Raw genomic sequence first — 18,753 nt, 5'->3', positions numbered from 1 at the left:
TCTATGAGCAGAGGAGCAGCCATAGCAGGTTTGCAAGATCCAATGAATGCAAATTTCCTTGGCTTTCCTTCTTGGAGAATGGAATCAGTGACTCTGAGAGGTCTGCTCTATCCATCCTTCCAGGTAAGATGCTTGGGTTGGATAGTACATTTGCCTTAGGGGTTAGGACCCAGGTTCTCTCTATCCAAGACTTTCTATCTGAAAGTGAAGGTATACAGCAACACATTTAGTGCTGTTGGTGCATGGAGCGAGTCACAAGCCCTTTCATTACTTAGGCAGCATTTGGGGGATGCCAAAGGAGCTCAAGTTGTGCACTCATGCTCTGCAGGTATGGGGATTTTGCCTGGCACAAGGGAGCAGAGAAGGCAGAAGTTCTCAAGGTATAACAAATTGCAGCACTCCTGTGTTTTCATGTGTGAAACCTGAGTCTCACACCACCCTGGATAAAATTACTCCGCTGTGAAATCAAGCCCTCAGATAGTCTGTGCTCTCAGGTAACCTAGCTATTGCACACTGGCTCCTACACTGGCTTTATCAGCTGCATTTGGGAGGGAAACACAGGCAGCCAAGTTCACAGAATGCTGCTGTGGCAGCTTCCTGGAACACAAACCCTATGAGGAGAGGCTGAGGGAGCTGGGGCTGTTTAGCCTAGAGAAGAGGAGGCTCAGGGGGGACCTCATTGCTGTCTACAGCTACCTGAAGGGAGGCTGTAGCCAGGTGGGGGTTGGCCTCTTCTCCCAGGCAACCAGCAGCAGAACAAGGGGACACAGTCTCAAGTTGTGCCAGGGGGAGGTATAGGCTGGACGTTAGGAGGAAGTTCTTCACAGAGAGAGTGATTGGCATTGGAATGGGCTGCCCAGGGAGGTGGTGGAGTCACCGTCCCTGAAGGTGGTTGAAGAAAAGCCTGGATGAGGCACTTAGTGCCATGGTCTAGTTGACTGGCTAGGTCTGGGTGCTAGGCTGGACTGGATGATCTTGGAGGTCTCTTCCAACCTGAATGATTCTATGATTCTATGATTCCCTCTCCTCTCTCACATCTTCCCTCCACCACATACATGTCTGCTTCCACTGCATGTGCTCAGGAAGGCTGTGGGGCACAAGGACACTGGGATTATTAGGAGTGATCCTGAAATGGGTGAGGGAGCAATAGTAAAGGATGGTGTCTCCTGCTGCATGCAGAAGTACATTACATGAACTAACACACAAGGAGTTTCAGTCCTAATCCTCCTCCCCTTTTGAGGGACCACTTCATAAGGATGTCATTACAGTTTTGCACAAGAGTTGTTACAGTGCAACAATATGGTGCAAACGTGGTGCAAATTAGACCAGCTGAACTCCAGACTGGGCACTGAAATAGAAAAGGATTGGGAGAAGGTTGTGGAAAATGCCTTTCTTCTTTTACTTTCAGGCACACATCACAGCAGCACTGCTCAGGAGCAGGTTTGTTGCATACAGGCTGTGAGCTACACATGCAAAAAGCCTCTTTTCTGAACACAGGAGAACACTGCAGGACCTGAATGGCCTTGTACCAATCTTCCTGGGCAGCAGGTTTGCTCATAAAATCTGCATCAGAGATTTCCTTGCAATTAGGTCATTCAATCTTTGATCATTTCTCTGTTCCATAAGGTACAGAAAATATTTACATTCAAGAAGCAAGTTCTTTCTTCAATTTCTTGACAGCAGACCGCTTTAATTATATGTGTGCTGACAGGACTACAGAGAGATCCCATGTGACCACAGTGCAAGGGAAGAAAGCTTATCATCAGGTGACAGAAGAATGCCCTTATTGTTAGCACCAGGACTCACAAATAAGCCTTTCCATTGTGTCATATACCGGTATAAACACACCACTCCTGTGGCATGGAGCTAATATGTTAATAAGGTAAGAACTAAGGGAGGGCTGCATCTGAACTGCTCCTCCTGGGATATGTGCCTCAAGATTTGGCACAGATGAGCTGTAAGGACTGTAAGCTGTGTGGCCCACGGTGCAAAGTATCCCATTATAATGAAACATTTGCTACTAAGCTTAGAGCAGGGTCTGTAAACCTCCTTGGGTTCTAGTCTTTACTCCTTTATCCCAGTTCCTGTTTCTAGTTACACTGCAGTAGATTCTCAGAGTGCACATGGCAGGGCTTGATTGTGCCAAGTGCTGTGCAAACACAGCAGCACAAAATGGATTCTGCTCTGAAATGATGAGCTCGTTTCCCAGCCTGGCTGCAACTGCAGTAAGTTCAAGGAGAAAGTGCAGCATTATTGCAGTGCAAGTTAACAGAATTAGATCCTCCAATCTTAAATTTGCACGAGAGAAAAATGAAAGTATTTGTTAGACTGTGATTTCTCATCACAGGACACAGAGGGGTTATTTTTTACCAAGCCATCTCCTGCACTTATGGAAATGATGTGGACTTTCACTCCTTACTGTACTTCAGCAAAGCAGCCGTTCCAAAGATCAATACATTTTGCAATGAAATAGGATATTGTCTGCATTGTAGTCCACGGAAAGTTAATCAGTAAGTGCAGTGCAAAGCAAATAAGGAACTGGGGAGAGGCACAGAGGATCTTTACTCCTGGCAAGATCCCACACAGGAAGAAGCAGTGTGCTCTGCAGGCACGGAGGATGGGATGCAGGAAGGTGCCCTGCTTGTGATGGAGTGAAGGGAGATGTGTTTCTTGTGACTCGGCTTTTGTATGCTGATGGAGAGTAACTTCCCAGGAATTCGTGTGATTTTGCAGGATTCTATGTTGTTTCTGGTGCCAGTTATTTCTCATAACTACACTAGACACAGGGCAAACATGAAATTTGGGGTTCAGATAGGAGCTCTGAGGCAATAGACTGTGATAGCTGTGTGATTTGAGTCACTGTATTATGTCACTGCTATATTTTACAGTGTAGCACGTGCAAATCACTTAAGAGTGCAGTTGACCCATTCACAGCTGAAGTTGTGAGTTAATATGCAATAGACCTGTAAAACAAGGAGTATTTTCAAAGCAAGTGTTGTTTTGCTGAACTCTGCAGATGTGATTCCTTCTGGAAACTCACCATTTCCTATGGCTCATTTTTCACATCAGGCAAAAGTTTGGTGTATTATGAACAAAACCCAACAATCTGTCCAAAACCTAGAAGACAGTTAACTACATTTTAAATTCTTTTTCATGGTCCACCCTTTTCAGTTGATAGCATCTATCTATCCCTATATTCTATCTTAACCTGCCCTGACCTTGCAACATTTATGTACTAACAAGAACATCAAGCAAACTCCTGTTGCCAAGATACATAGGTACTCATAGAATGGTAGCTTTAAGTTAATTCAAAGGCTGATCCAAACATTACAGCAATACACAGGTATTTAATATAGTTACTTTTACAGGTGCTACTAATGACTTTTCACCGTACAAAAGAGACCAACTCCTGCCCCCTAAACAGCTATGGATCTTCTGTTTGGAAACAGAGATGTAAGTATAATTTTTTGTGCCACTGCTCGAGGACAGCAGCAATATTTTTCATTACACAGAATCACAGAATTGTCAGGGTTGGAAGGGACCTCAAGGATCATCTAGTTCTAACCCCACTGCCATGGGCAAGAACATCTTCTGCTAGATGAGACTGCCCAGAGCCACATTCAGCCTGGCCTTAAAAACATCCAGGCATGGGGCTTCCACCACCTCCCTGGACAACCTGTTCCAGTGTCTCACCACCCTTAAGGTGAAGAATTTCTGTCTAACATCTAATCTAAATCTACCCTCCTCTAGCTCGAGATTTTTCTAGTGAACATAATGTATAGCACTGTATAGAAATACTACAGGAGCTGTGTCTTAGCTCTTATAATGCCCCTTGATATCACTTCTGCATCCACTACAAACATTAGTGAAGGTATCTTCCTTAACTCTTCTTTCCTCTTTAGAAATGTGACACTTCTGCCCATCTGACAGAAAACTATGGGAGACAAATATGTCTTGATCATGGTATTTCTGGACTCATCCAAGAATTCAGCTACAACCTGAGGTCTAGATGACTGTATGGTTGTACTGTCATCTTAAAAATCAAGCCTTAAGACCTTGAGCTTGCATTCTTCATTATTCAATCCTGGTGTCAGTACCATGAACTTGCCACTGACAACAATCACCTTATTTTATTTACCTGCTTTATCGTGTGGGTTGATCTAGACGACCTTCAGAGGACCCTTCCAACCCCTACCATTCTGTAATTTCCCCTTATCTAAAATGGGCTACAGGTGCTTTGTTATCTCACAGGATGAGCTGAAATACATGCACTAATGCTTGCCAAGCTCTCAGAGAATATAATGGTTATTTTGCATCTTATTTCCTTTTTAAAGAGTAAAGCCAGGAGGTGTTGCATGGCTATTCACACCAGATAAGGTACTGAATAGATGCATCTAGTATAGTAATTAACCACAAAAATGCTTTATTGTTGTTTTTAATGAATCCTTAATTTTAAAGTGAAAAACGTTTACAGAAGCTGGCACCTTTGACAATGCTATTATGCTCATGTTTGTACACTTATGGAGCAAACCACCTTGGTTACCAGAAGACCTGGGTGGTAGACTCTCTTTCTCACTTCTTTTGGATTCTGTGTAAACCTGCAAAACTTACCACAAATTCAGGGGAGAAAACATATCCTCAGTTTTTATGTTTGATTGCTTGCTCAGTCATTTGGGATTTATTTTTGTTGGTTTGGGGATTTTAGTTGTTGTTGTTTATAGGTTTTTATTTGGGGTCCTACATTTCTAGCTCACTAGAGCTGCACTTTGAGTATATACTTCAGAGATTCTGGATATGGCTGATGAGGGACAACAACAGCCTGTTTCTACTCAGGGAACTACTTAAAGTGTGCAGAGGGCTGGAAGGGCCCTTGAGAGATATCTTGTCCATGCTTCACCTTGCTGAAATGCTGACACTGGGTTGTAAAGACACCTAGGTCCCCATGCTCTACCTAGTTGGCCTGCAACTAGCAGAGATAAGGTTCTTGTAGAATCTGACCTGCCCCACTCACAGGAGATTCCCCTCTGCAGGGTTAGCTGCTGTTGCATCTCCTTGTCTTATCTGTGATGATACCTACCCCCGCTCTGCAGACTCTGTGTTAGAAAACATATTAACAGGGGACTAGAGAAGAGAGAAGCAACTAAACACAGGGCTTTACCTCCAGTTCATGTAGCAAACAAGTGCAAATTGTTACCATTTGCATCTTTTTGCAAAGAATGTACTATTCCAGGGTGATCAGAGAGTCGTGACCAGACGATAGGCAAAAGACCGTTTATGTCACCAACACAGCTGTTGGGTTTTCTTACCGAAACAGAGACCTTAAAATCTTTGTGCAACAAAACCACTTCCCCCTACTCTGGAGTAAGCTGCTTTGCATCCACACACTAGGGAGAAAAATGGAGAACACGAAGGTGTACAATCACAGCACATCATCAGCACTGGCAGGTAGCACACTAGGTCTGGAATCCATGATCATTATCAGATTCAGGCACATCCAGCTCAATAAAATGTGATCTAGATCAGGGCTTGGCACACAACCATAGGAATTTCTGATGACTTCATTTTGGTTTGTTCTGGTTTGGGTTTTTTTTGCACAAACATGAGAAAGCAGAGTGAGCTGATACTAGACTGGTGCTTTGCAATAGGTGGTCACAGCAGCCTCAGCTGGTGCCAGGAGCTGTAGAGCCGGATTTACTGTCACCTTGGACTGCTGCCATAAACATAACCTCATGCTCTGCTGTGACTACCTAAGGCTTCCCAACCTCCTTTGCTCCAGATTTTAAACAGTAGACGTTAGTGACATGAATGCACCTGACACAAGACAGAAAGACCTCCCACTTTTTGCTAGATACTTCTCTGATAACCTTGACCTCACCTCAGCAACCCTCTTCACAAGTAAAAATCTGCTGCTCGGGCGTGCCAGGAGCTCACCTGCCCAGCCAGTGATCCATGCTTGTACTCTGAAATACCCCCCCCCCAGATCCCTGCAGCATGTGCCTGACAACTGAGAATTTTTCATCTTGCCATTGATTAGCTATCACAAGGAGGGAACAGCACAATCAATGAACTGTTCTGTGGTTCTCAACATGTGCAGTCCCCAGAGAAACCCTATTATTTTCAGGTTTATTGTTTTATTTTCTGCTTTATTGTCTTTTTTTAAGGAATGCTACTTCCTAATTAAGGGCATCAAAGCCATAATAGAGCAACCTAAAGTGTTTTCTTATTTTATTTCCCCATAAAGGATTATTGTCACAGGAGTGACTGTCAGCAGTTAGTTATATCACCATTAGTAACACAGGCTTACAATAATACTCAAACCCTGCACTTACGATGTGACCTTGTTGTTCAAGTCCTTGGAAGGCCACAGCAGTTTATCAGTTTGTGTTCCAGAGCACTCCCAGAAATAGCCATAGACATTCTTCATCCTTTTCCCCAATTTGTGGAATTGCATTTAGGTTTTTTATTAGCAGACCCAATACAGACATCCATTGCCAATTTTTGGTGCAGATACAGTTTGGCTATTTGATAAGAAACCCTCTCCATAATGATTTGCTGATTTGAATCAGCATTTCCATCAAAACATGTATTTGGACATATTTCAGCTTGAAGCTTGAAGGTTTGTATGATCTGAGCAACAGATGAATGCATTACAGATCCTGGTGCCTTTAAAAGAGAAGAAAAAAAAACCCTGCCCTCGATGCTTCCAGTTGCTTGGCATGTACTCGATGCAACAGTCAAAGGCAGGACGGGGCCATCATATTTCCCATTACTGTTTGCCCTGCAAACGCACTCTGGTGACCCAAGAGAAAGAACCCGGTCATAGATGCGTTTTGCAGTGACACACCAAAGCCTTCAGCTGCATTTTGCATCCCCTCTACATGACCGCCTAGAAGTTTAGGGGAAACATTTCGCACGGTGGAAGGAGTGCAATTGCACACTCGACTGCCCGTACGTGGGGACAGAGACCACCATTCACTTCTTTTTCTCGAGAGTGCAGCTTGGAGGGCGTTGAGATGCCACCCCAGCCCTGAGCATCCCTATAGCAGAGCACCGAGCAAGCTTCCCCAGTACCTTGTAATTTCTGGCTGTACTCTGTCCTGTCGGATTGACTCCTCCTCAAGGTGCTGTGGTCCCCGGCCCCGACCGTGTTTTCCACCACGGGCTCTGTCCTCCTCCGTTCCCCTATGTACAGCTTGTTCTTCAGCAGGGCCAAATTCCTCTTCCTGCCCCCCATGTCCTCCTTCCCTGGGCAGCCCGTGCTTGCCATCGCCAGCCTCACTTGATGGTGGCAGGGGGAGCAACAGCTTGGGGAGGTAAACTCGCTGCCCAGGTAAAGGCTGCTTGCTTCGGGCTTGGGTTTGGAGCAGGGGCTCCCGGGGCTCCCCGGGCTGCACAGGGCCCCAGGCTCAGCCCTGCCACCTGTGCCGGTGCAGCTCCACCCCCGGGAAGCTGACGCCCCAGGCAGTGTTTGCATTCACCTGACTGTGCAAGCAAGCCTGGCGGGGCTATGCCAGAGCCAGCCCCAAACCGCAGCCCTTCACGTCCCCTTCCCCTGCTGCAGGGCATGCCCTTCACCCTGCCGTGGGGCTGTGCTGGCACACATGCATGCCCTTCACCCTGCCGTGCAATGGCCCGGAGCAGCCCAAGAGCAACAGGGAACATTCTCACCTCCACCAGGCACCTTCCCTCTGCACTGCTGGGGCAGACGGGAGGGGGATGCCAGCCACCCCCTTGACTCTTGCTCCTTCAGGCCTTCCCCAGAGCTAGTGCCCAACCAGCAGCCTGGTCAGGACCCCAACTCCTTGCATATCACATTGCATCTGCCAGGCTCCTGACCCCACTGAGAGGTGTAGCCTTCAGGCTGGACACTCTTGATCTGCAGGTCTGAAGGGAGAGCAGTCTCTCGGGACAATGCAGAAAAAGGCTGAGGAACAGATGAAAACCCCTCAGGGAGAGGTTGAGTGTTAGGGAGAGGTTGAGTGTTGAGCTGATCCTTGTCTCAAACCAGGCCGTGTCCTGCTTTACACTGCACACAGAAGTGACACCAAAACCTGCCAAGGACCTGTGGAGGCTGTCATAACAAATTACGATGCTCTAATGACTGAGGAAGTGGACACCAAAGCATCTGCTCCTAATACCTCTGGATCAGCCCCTGGAAGAGATCTTATCCTGTCTGCTAGCAGTGGCCTCTGGCACATATGCCTGTCTAGTGATCCCCCGTAGCACTGGTCTAATCAAGCTCATGTTAAACCAGCAGGAGTTGCTGGCATCTAAGCTTGGACCGGACTTATCCTGGGAAGAGCCCCAACAGCTCTCGGTAGCAATCACTGTGGCTGCTGTGATCTCCGCCCTCACTGCCCTAGGAAGCGCCTGGTGGGAGCCCCACGGTGCAGCCTAATCGGTGTCAGCCTCACGCACACACATTGCCACAGCATCTGCTGGGGGACACAGCTAGTGTTCCTCTGACATATGCTGGCAGAGTGTATTGCTTTAGCATTGCCACACTGTGTCCCTGAAGGACTGGAGTAGTAAAAAAACAACTGCATAGTAAAAAACAACAAGCAGGCACGCAATGTAGTAGTGTAACCTTGTTTTCAACTTCTATTTTTCCTTAAGAAACTGGTGCTGTGATGCAACCTGCTGATCAAAGCCACTCATTTCTTCCCAGCAGTGAAAAGAAAAGGTTATGAGACTGTTAAGCAATTTACTACGTCAAACTGGAGCACTGTGCCAGTGCTGCACAAAGTGTCCAGACCTAACACAGCCTGGCAGAAGAATAAAGCAGGGAGGGGAATACTGGGAAGACTTTGTGCTCGCATAGAGAAGTCACATATTACGTAGGCAATTCGTGTGTTACATCTCATCTCTTTGATACTCCCTACGAAACGTTTTGTTTTACAAGTCAGACCACAAAAGTTCCTTGGAAGGCAGAGCAGCAGCTTGAGCTGGGGCTTAAGCAGGCACCAACCAGTGACACCCTGGCGACAAGCATCAAAGCCCCAGCAACAAGTAAACAGATTAAGGTGGGAGTTGAGGGACATCGACCACCCCATTTTCTTACACTAGGAACTTCCTGAGGGTTTGGAGGCTTTTTGCCCAAAGGAATGGCTTGGCATTCAGTGAGGGTGGTAAAACTGGTTTAAACAGCCACCGCCCTGACTGCCCCCCTTCCGCGGGTAATTCGGTTCCCACTATTGCTGGAGGGCATAAACATCCGCATTTGAAACGAGATGGAGAAACCGATCTGGCTGTAAACTCACTCCCTCCCTTTCCCCATGGCCATTTTCCATCTGGATTTGTGCTTGAGTTCACTACCCAGCTACCCAAGAGTTGTGGCAGCATGAAGCAGGGCATGATGTGAGCAGCTGCAGGTAGGGCTGAGGATTGCTTAAGCCAGCATCGCCCAGAGAAGATATTTCCTCCCAGCCAGGATTTTAGGATGTCGTGCTTTCCAGAAGACACAGGTCCCATCATGTATATGATATTTCATTATATTTATCTAAATTAAGATGGTTTAGAGGAGAATTGGGAAATACATTTTGTCTAAGTGGAAGAAAAACTTGTGCAAAATTATTGGCTCTGCCACGTATGCAGTTATAGACAAGGTAGGATATTGTGAAGTTTGCTCAGGTGTTATGACAGCAATCTACCTACGTGCAAAAGTTGTCTTCCTCTTCCTAAACTCTCTCAAAAGGTATTAAAAGGTATGTGCCTGTTCAGGAAGGGAACAGTTGCAGGGAGAGCTGGCTGTGGTTTGTGCTTGCAATGGTTTATCTGGCGTCAGCTGGTAACGGTATTTGTGAAGCAGCCAGGAAGGCAGAGCTAGCTTACACTGCAGCTTGGGAAGGTAGTACTTTCTGCAACCTCAAAGTCTCTATTCTGCACCATTCAGCACAGAAAAGGCTGAAAATTGCGTGTCTTCCATAATACTCCAAGTGAGGGGGATGCATTCAGGACCAGAGGCTTCCTTGTCCCTCTAGAGGGAGGGAGCTGAGAAGCACACCCTGATCCTCATATTAAATCCAATGACTGTTTTACACAGTGGGCTGTGCCAGTGCAGTCAGTAGGAGAAATATGGAAAATCACTCAAATCACTCATGTGTCTTTGAGCAGGATACCCCTGTAAACTCTGATTAGTGTTCACTGTGCTTTACCCAGACTGAACCAAAATGCCATAAAAAGCGTGGCCAGAACTGCATGTGAAGTACTTGACTTCATCTGCCACTCACAATAGTACAAGCAAGCCTCTCTCAATTTCCAGATTACTCCAGCTCACTTCTGGCCCTGGTAACAGCTGATGGTCAAGCAATATCAAAGCCATTATTCTGTAAGACAAGAGGTAATAATTTGCCATCAACACATAAAAGATACTCTTTTTACAATTCAAGTGAAAATCACTTTTAACCACTCTATGTTATGCTTGATTAACTCTACAAAGCAAACTGAATCCAGTTGATGTGAGCACTCACATGGGAGTTATTTGCACGGAAGCCACCCTGCTTAAAAGACAGAACAGGTGCTGATGTCACCAAAGAAAATATTGGCATTATGTTCCCAAGCAACTGTATGAGACACATATAGGAGCTTATTGTTGTACAGTCGATGCTAACCTTTATCTTGGACCTGAGCTGCAAATGAACCCAGAGCACTATCAAGACTTAGGGCCATTAAGTAAGCAAACAGTTATTTGTTTTCTTGTAATACTTCACAGCTGTTACAGAAGATTTCTTTATAACTTACTATCCTGGAGCACAGATGAAAAATGTTGGTATGGGTTGCCGACCGTGCCTGTTCACTTTGAGGCACAGACTACTGCTGGAGCATTGCAGCAATGACACCAGACTGCCATACTGAAGTCTGCTCACTGCAACGACCAGTACAGCCACCAAGCAAAAAGAGATTATCCATATGCAGTGTGACCTCACCAGACAGCACCAATTTTGCCCAGGTAAGGCAAATACACTTGACAGGCAGCAGAGAAGCAGAAAGATACCACGGTACTGCTGCAGAAAGCTGTCCTATCTTCCTCTCAGGTGAAGCACAACAGCAAAGAGCACAGGTGTCTCTATAGCTCCTTGTCTCCAGACAAGTAAGCCTGGATGTGTATAAAAGCAAGCCTCTACCTCCTGTCACTCTGCCTGTATGCATGAGTCACAGCAAAGATGTCTTTTGACAGACAAAAAGTTGAGGCTTTGATAAGAACAATCATGTCTAAGGCCCACCAAGGACTTTGAGCACTGGAAAGTCACCAGAATCCAAACCCCACCTGTTTGCAGCTATACTGGTAACATAAGAACAGAGTGACAGGTGAGGATAAAAGCAATAAAAAGGGAAGGCTTGAGGACAGGTAAAACTGGAGCCTACACATTGATTTTTGCAATGAATGCATCAAAATTACTTTGAAATATACATAGGCAAAAAAACTTCAAACGCCTTTCAATAGTACAAAAAGAAAAATAAAGCCTGTCTTGTAGGTGAAAAGCTATTTAGTGAGGCAGTGTCACCTTCACTCCTACTGCTGATCTTGCCAGACTGGTGATTCCTGCAGAGAAACAGGTCTTTAGAAGTAAGTACACAGCAACAATTCCTTTTAGCCCTGTTTATAGTGTTTCTTGTCTAAATATTTATAGGAGGAATTAATAAAGCATATGCCTGCTGGGCTCAAGCTAGGCTGTAGATATTTTTAAGAGGGGATGGCTCAACCTATCAGGCTGTGCAATCCATCTCCTCCAACTGCTGTGGCACTCCTTTACTGCAAACAAAGCCTATGTGCCACTTTCTGCCTACAAGAGGCTGACCCGTTTTCTGCCTACAGAGAGGGACCTATCTCTAAAATGAAACAGCTACCAGAGAGGAGAGGGGATGCTGAGAGGAAGGTCAGAAGAGCATGAGATGTCCTTGCAACACCAGTGTATCCATCATTGTCCAGCCATAGCTTTGTGTCAGGCTGAGAAACAGGCTGAGAACTGGACCAGCTGCCAGAGGTGCTCATCTAAGGGCAGTGCCGCTTTGAAAGGGATAGGGGGTGTGGAGGGGAACACACTGAGAAGCCCTTTGATTTCTTTGGGGTTACAGCCCTGCAGTTATTTTCTAAGGAAAATAACCTGACTCTGTTGATCAAGTAGATGGCAGTGTGATCTCAAAGCTAATGAAGAAAGGCAAGACAGCCAGCAAGGAACAGATAAAATGCCAAGAAGATGAATCTTCATTATTATGTTTAGAAGTAAAATAGGGGGAGTGTAGAAATTATCAAAGATTAATTTTTCTTCTGTGGAATTCTTTTCAGAACTTTACATCTGCCAACTCAAAAAGCAAGCAGAGAATGGAGACCAAAAAAAAAGAGTATCCTGAGGAATAGGCAACGTTTTCCTTTTAGGTCACTGTTTTGAATGATGAGAGATTTGCAGTTTCACCCTAAAACTTAATATTTCCAGACAGTATTTTTACAGTTGAATTGGAACCTTTTCTCTCTCTCTCTCTTTTTGTGTATGTGTGTGCATACCATTCATTCAAATGAAAGAATGAACAGAAAAGATTATTTACTGATTTCTGTTTTGTAATGGGGAAGTTACTTTGGAGGAACAAAGGTAAGAGTCTTAAAAATAACCCAAACAGTTTCAGTTCATACTCGTTTATAAACAAATTCTGGTGGGAGTTACGGGAGGCTGAAAATCTTTGGTTCATGGGTCTAAATGAACCCACCACAGATGCCCAGGAAGGAAGAAATGTGCATACCATACTAACCTTGACTCAGCCACAGTGTCCTAGCCTCTTGACAGGCAAATCACTTTCTAGGCAGAGGTACAAAGAAGTTAACCTGGCAAACCAACCTAACAGATGTTATGAGGAGCCTAACAAAAAGAGTGATTAAAAACAAAACTAAGAGCTCGATTCAGAAAAACACAGGATATAAGCTTGACATCCTCTTGTACACAGTATCATAGAATCATAGAATCAACCACGTTGGAAGAGACCTCCAAGATAAGGATATTATGACTAAACATGAATTTTGCATAAATGCAAAGGATCAGTCTTTTGAAGTAGAGTTACTGGAGGGAGTTCACCATTAAGAAAAAGAGTTCACAAGCTGACCCAAGGTACTTTGTTTCTTTGGGATAGAAGCTTCTGTCTTGACTCACATGGAGGTGGAAAGTAACGTAACCTGATAAACCTAGTTACTGAAGTACACAATCTGTACCTTTTAGTGCTATGAGGTAGTCTTTTGCTTGCTGTCAAGTATATGTATATGCATAGATAGACAGATATAGACAGATAGATATAAGTATCTTGTATGTGTGCATTGTATCAGACCATAAAAAGCAAATATGTGTGTGAGTAGGACGCACATAGACACACTCTCCCAAACCCAGCTGTGCCAGTGGCTAATGGCTCCAACCACTCATTCTCCTGCTGCAGGCTGTCAATGCCACAATCTGCAGGAGTTGCTCATGCTCCTTATGCTGCTTTGGCTGAAAAGCAGCCTGGTTAACTTAACCCACGTTCCTAAACCGATGCAGCAAGCCTTGCTTGGCTTGATCTGAACTAGGGAGCACCAAGAGCAGTTGATCTATCAGTGCACTGCTGAGATGATGATGGCTGAATGAGTGAGCAATGGCAAGCAAGTACTGACAGGGACCCGTTCCACCCAGGTAGCAGGATGGGGAGGGCAGGTGTCCACATGCTGGCCTTTTTGCACGTGGGGTAGCAGCAAAACAGAAAGCTGGCAAGAATTGATTCCTTCAGATTGATGGTTTTATAAGCCACGGTGATAGAAGTTATACTACAGCAAAATTTAACGATAATGATGTGATCACCAGTCAAGAGCAAACGCACTGAAATAGCACATAGTGGTACTAATGGAATTCCTCAAAGCCTTATTAGCTGAAAAGATTAAAATGATTTTCATTCAGGAGGAAACAGTTTACTTTTTTTTTTTTTTTAATTATAATATAGATAATGTTTCCTGCATTTAATTTGCAGAGCAACTTCAAGGGCAAAGCATTCATTTCAGAGGTGTATGTGTGTGTGTGTAAATATATATATATATGTATAGTAAATGTAAATGTACAGTGCAGAGTATAAACTTTTAAAGTAAGGGTGTCCTTCAGGCTTAGGTGATTATACTGCTGCTCAGTTTTTGCTCTACTCCAGTGGCATTCTGCTGGAATGAGATTCACCTCTGTGCAGAGGGCAAGCATAAAACCTAAGTACCATGTAAGTCCTACTTAAGTCTTAAGGACCTGGTTCTAATTCCATTAAAATAAATAGCAATATTTTCATTGTCTTTCAGTGGGAGCTGTTTCAAGGTCAATAAATAGGATCAGTCCTATACATGCCTTTTGCTGGCCCAGTTGGAATGATACTTGAAGGATTGGGAGTAAAAAGAGGTGAAATAACACCTGGGTTATAAAAGCCTTGGTAATTTTGGAGATTTTGCCTAAGATAGATACTGGAACCACAACATTAATTCATTTGAAAAAATCAAGAACATTAGGTAAATCTATTCTGACCAGAAAGCTGGTCTTACCCAAATCTGACTTAAGGAGCTCTATGCATACTTCTGCCATATCCTGTGTAATATTATCAAACCATAGAATCATCAAATGGTTTGGGTATGAAGGGACCTTAAAGAATATCTAGTTCAAATCCCTCTGTCATCAGAAAGGATCAGGATGCTCAGAACCTCATCCAACCTGTCCCAGTGTCCCACCACCCTCACAGTAAAGACTTTTTCTCACATCTAAACTAAATCTTTCTGTTTAAAACTCTTATTCCCATCTCATCACTACAATCCCTGATAAAAAGTCTCTTCACATCTTTCTGTAGGTTCAAGTACTGGAAGGCTACTAAAAGGTCTCCCTGGAGCCTTCCTCCACGGTAAACAACTCCCATATCTCTCAGTCTGTCCTCACAGGCAGGAGCTCCAACTCCCTGATCATCTTTGTGGCTGTCCTCTGGACCTTTTTATGTAGGTCCATGTCTTCCTTGTGCTGAGGATCCAGAGCTGGATGTAGTTCTCCAGTTGGAGTCTTTTTGACAGCCAAGGAAGGGGAGAAAATCACATCCTTGAGTCTGCTAGCCACAGAAGACTGAGACAAAAAGTCACTGAGTGTCTCAACCTTCTCCATAGACCAGATGGCCAGGTCTCCCATTTCCTTTTGGAGAGGGCCTGCATATTCCCTAGTCTTCCTTTTATCACTGATGTACCTGCAGAAGCCTTTTTGGTTACTCTTGATGACTCTGGCCAGATTTGTTTTTACCAGGGCTTTGACTTTACTAACTGGATCCCTTGGACTGCTCAGACATTTCTCTGTGCTCCTGCCAGGCTACTCTGTGATGGTCCTTGCTCCCACCTTCTGTAGGCTTCCTTTTTGTGTCTGAGTATGTCCAGGAGGTCCTTGTTCATCCATGCAAACCTCCTGTCAGTTTTGCTTGACTTCATATTTGTTGGAATGCATCACTCCTGATCTTGGAGGAGGTGATCCTTGAATATTAACCAGCTTTCCTGGGCTACTCTTCCCTCCAGGACTTTATCTCATGACACTCTACCAAGCAGGACACTGAAAAGGATAAAGCCTGCTCTCCTAAAGTCCAGGGTAGTGAGCTAGCTCTGCACCCTCTTCACTTGCTTAAGCATCTTGAACCCCACCATTTCATGGTCACTGCAATCAAGGCTGCCCTTGAGCTCCATATTTTTCCTTCTTGGTAAGAATAAGGTCCAGCATAGCTTCTCTCCTTGTTGATTCCTCCTTCACTTGGAGATGGAAGTTATCACGCCAGGAACGCATTAGACTCCTTATGCCCTACTGTATCATCCCTCCAACAAATATTGGGGGTGGCTGAAGTACCCCACGAGGACCAGGACTTGTGAATATAAGGCTGCTCCTGTATGTCTGTGGGGGTCTGAAAGGTCACACGGCCTGTAGCACCCTCCCACTATAATGTCACTCATCCCTGACCTCCCTTTAATCTTAACCCCTAAGGTCTCCTCATTCATCCACAGGCAGAGCTCCACAGGCTCCATCTGGTCACTGACCCAGACAGCAACATCCCCTCCTCATCTGTCTGCCCTTCAAGCCATCTCTCTGCATCTCTGTAATGCCAATTGAATCAGAGCCATGCAGGCTTGTGCACAGCTCTAATTGCTCTTGCTTATCCCCCATGCTACGTGTGTTTGCACAGAGGCATTTAAATTTGGCCCCCAGTAAAGCTGACTGACTGGCTGGAGTAGGTACACACACTTTGTGCTGTCGTTGAGGTGCTTTCTCATTGACCTGTGATCCCTCTCCAGGCTTTGGGCATCTGTTGCTGACACTGATAGCAAACTGGTAGGAGTAGAAGGGATTGAAGTCCCCCTCACATGGAAAATTTAGTTTAATATCATGCACAATGCTGAGAAATGCAGCCAAATCTACTTAAAGCTTTATTATTATTTCTGCAGTGCTAGGAGAATTTTGGATACCTTAGAATACTAAACCATCATGTTCTCTGCTCTGGCAACAATAACAGCGTTTCTATGTGTTTTTCTGCTGCATGATTTACCTCTGCTAGATATCATAACACCATCTATTTATGCACCTAAAAGGTGCCTACACAGAAACTCCTTTATGGCACATAAATTCCAAGTGTTTCACAGCTGATTTCCCATTACAGATGAGAAAGCTTTAGATAAGATCACACTGACAACACCAAGCAACACGGAACTCTGTGCTCGGACTTTGTCATCTTAGAGGGACTGCTGGCCACAGCAGTGTACTTGACTTCCCAGCTTGTATAAGGAAATAAATATATACTTGACTCCTTCTAGAGTAATCTTACAGAATCATAGAATCAACCAGGTTGGAAGAGGCCTCCAAGATCATCCAGTCCAACCTAGCACCCAGCCCTATCCAGTCAACTACACCATGGCACTAAGTGCCTCATCCAGGCTTTCTTGAACACCTCCAGGGACGATGACTCCACCACATCCCTGGGCAGCCCATTCCAATGCCAATCACTCTCTCTGGCAAGAACTCCCTCCTAACATCCAGCCTATACTTCCCCCAGCACTACTTGAGACTGTGTCCCCTTGTTCTGTTGCTGGTTGTCTGGGAGAAGAGACCAACCCCCACCTGGCTACAGCCTCCCTTCAGGTAGTTGTAGACAGCAATGAGGTCTCCCCTGAGCCTCCTCTTCTACAGGCTAAGCAACCCCAGCTCCCTCAGCCTCTCCTCAGAGGGTTTGTGTTCCAGGCCCCTCACCAGCTTTGTCACCCTTCTCTGGACACATTCCAGCACCTCAACATCTCTCTTGAATTGAGGAGCCCAGAACTGGACACAGCACTCAAGGTGTGGCCTGAGCAGTGCTGAGTACAGAGACAGAATAACCTCCCTCGCCCTACTGGCCTCTTACATCTAACTGCCAGATTTGCAAGAGTAAAAACACTGTGTTTGTGCTCAGCAAGTGATTTTCAAAGGCTCTGACCTTCCATAAATGAAATCCATATTTCTCAGTCCGGTGCTCAGATGGAAGGCTGGGCCTCAGGTAGATGTTAGGTTTTAACCTTCCTTGTTTCAACAGCAGGACAGCTCAAAAAAAGTACAGAACACTTTTTTAAGAGTAGAAAATAAGTCTTCTACTTCTTTTTGTATTATTATTTCACATGTAGAACAGATGAGATGTCCCCCCCTGGCAAACTTAAACAATGGAAGAGCTTTAAACAGAGACTGTACATGAAGAATTTCACCCCACACGTTCCGTTGAGGATGCTGCTGCTGAAAACCTTGCATTTGATGAACTCAGTGAAGAAAGAGACTAACTCCTGGTGAAATGCCAACTACTGTTTTACACCTTCTATCGAGATGCATCATGTGCCTGCAAAAGGCACAAGCTGCGCCAGGGGAAATTTAGGCTGGAGGTGAGGAGAAAGTTCTTCACTGAGAGAGTCATTGGACACTGGAATGGGCTGCCCGGGGAGGTGGTGGAGTCGCTGTCCCTGGGGCTGTTCAAGGCAGGACTGGATGTGGCACTTGGTGCCATGGTCTAGCCTTGAGCTCTGTGGTAAAGGGTTGGACTTGATGATCTGTGAGGTCTCTTCCAACCTTGGTGATACTGTGATACTGTGAAAATAGCCTCGTTGTCCTCCTGGAGGTAAGTTTTTTGGCAAATATAGGAAGCAGTGGTACAAGTCATTGGAGACCATAGCTTTTATTTTACCCAGAGCCTTCATCATCATGGAACATCCACGCACTGGAATACAGCTCTGATCCAGCACAACTAACAACACATTTGAGAGGAGTTCAGTATTCTAAGACCTACTCCACATATTGACAGACGAAATTCATGTGAAACCCTCCTCAACCATCAATGAAAAGAGAATCCAAAGGAATCACATCACATATAAGGGTAATAAACTTCAAAACCAGCACAACCTGAATACAGATGAGAATCTAATTGAACCATCAGCAGAGTTCAATGTAACAGTGCATCTACCACTGGCAATCTGTGCACATTGGCCAGCTATAGGTGGTGAGGCACAAGCTGGCCCCGGTGCCATAAGACTGCGTGCCAAGAAGTGACCACTTTGCTCCCTGAGGAACAGAAAGGTAAGAGCTTCATGGTGACGTGAGCCTCAAGTAATGAGAGCAACCCTTCCAGTGTCACCCTGGAGTACATTCACTCTTTTGGCAGTGATGGTGGAAACATCTCAGAGTGGGTACCTCTGGTTTATGGAACACCTGGGTGCACCTGGAGTATGGAACATCTCAGAGTGGG

General features: G+C 45.1%; 1 protein-coding gene and 1 long non-coding RNA gene across 4 annotated transcripts in view; one reads left to right on the top strand and one right to left on the bottom strand.

Moving 5' to 3' along the window:
- ARHGEF38 (Rho guanine nucleotide exchange factor 38) overlaps positions 1-7,344 on the bottom strand; it is a 42,685-nt gene extending 35,341 nt beyond the window's left edge. The window contains exon 1 of the mRNA XM_064148436.1: positions 7,072-7,344. Coding sequence (XP_064004506.1) covers positions 7,072-7,267 — 196 coding nt within the window. The 5' untranslated portion in view covers positions 7,268-7,344. The remainder of the gene's footprint in view (positions 1-7,071) is intronic.
- LOC135178013 (uncharacterized) lies at positions 33-18,518 on the top strand. Of its 3 annotated transcripts, XR_010303313.1 has the most exons (5): positions 1,618-1,882; positions 3,369-3,453; positions 10,712-10,948; positions 11,475-11,566; positions 12,287-12,535. It is a non-coding gene; the product is annotated as an uncharacterized LOC135178013 (long non-coding RNA). The 3 variants fall into 3 exon arrangements; XR_010303312.1 differs by lacking the exons at positions 1,618-1,882; positions 11,475-11,566; positions 12,287-12,535 and adding exons at positions 33-123; positions 17,648-18,518; XR_010303311.1 differs by lacking the exons at positions 11,475-11,566; positions 12,287-12,535 and adding an exon at positions 17,648-18,518.
- The last annotated feature ends 235 nt before the right edge of the window (positions 18,519-18,753 follow it).

This window comes from Pogoniulus pusillus, chromosome 9 (assembly GCF_015220805.1).
Source record: "Pogoniulus pusillus isolate bPogPus1 chromosome 9, bPogPus1.pri, whole genome shotgun sequence".
In the NCBI taxonomy this organism is placed as follows: Eukaryota; Metazoa; Chordata; class Aves; order Piciformes; family Lybiidae; genus Pogoniulus; species Pogoniulus pusillus.
Note: the sequence above shows the minus strand (reverse complement) of the source record. Positions and strands in the feature narration are given on the sequence as shown.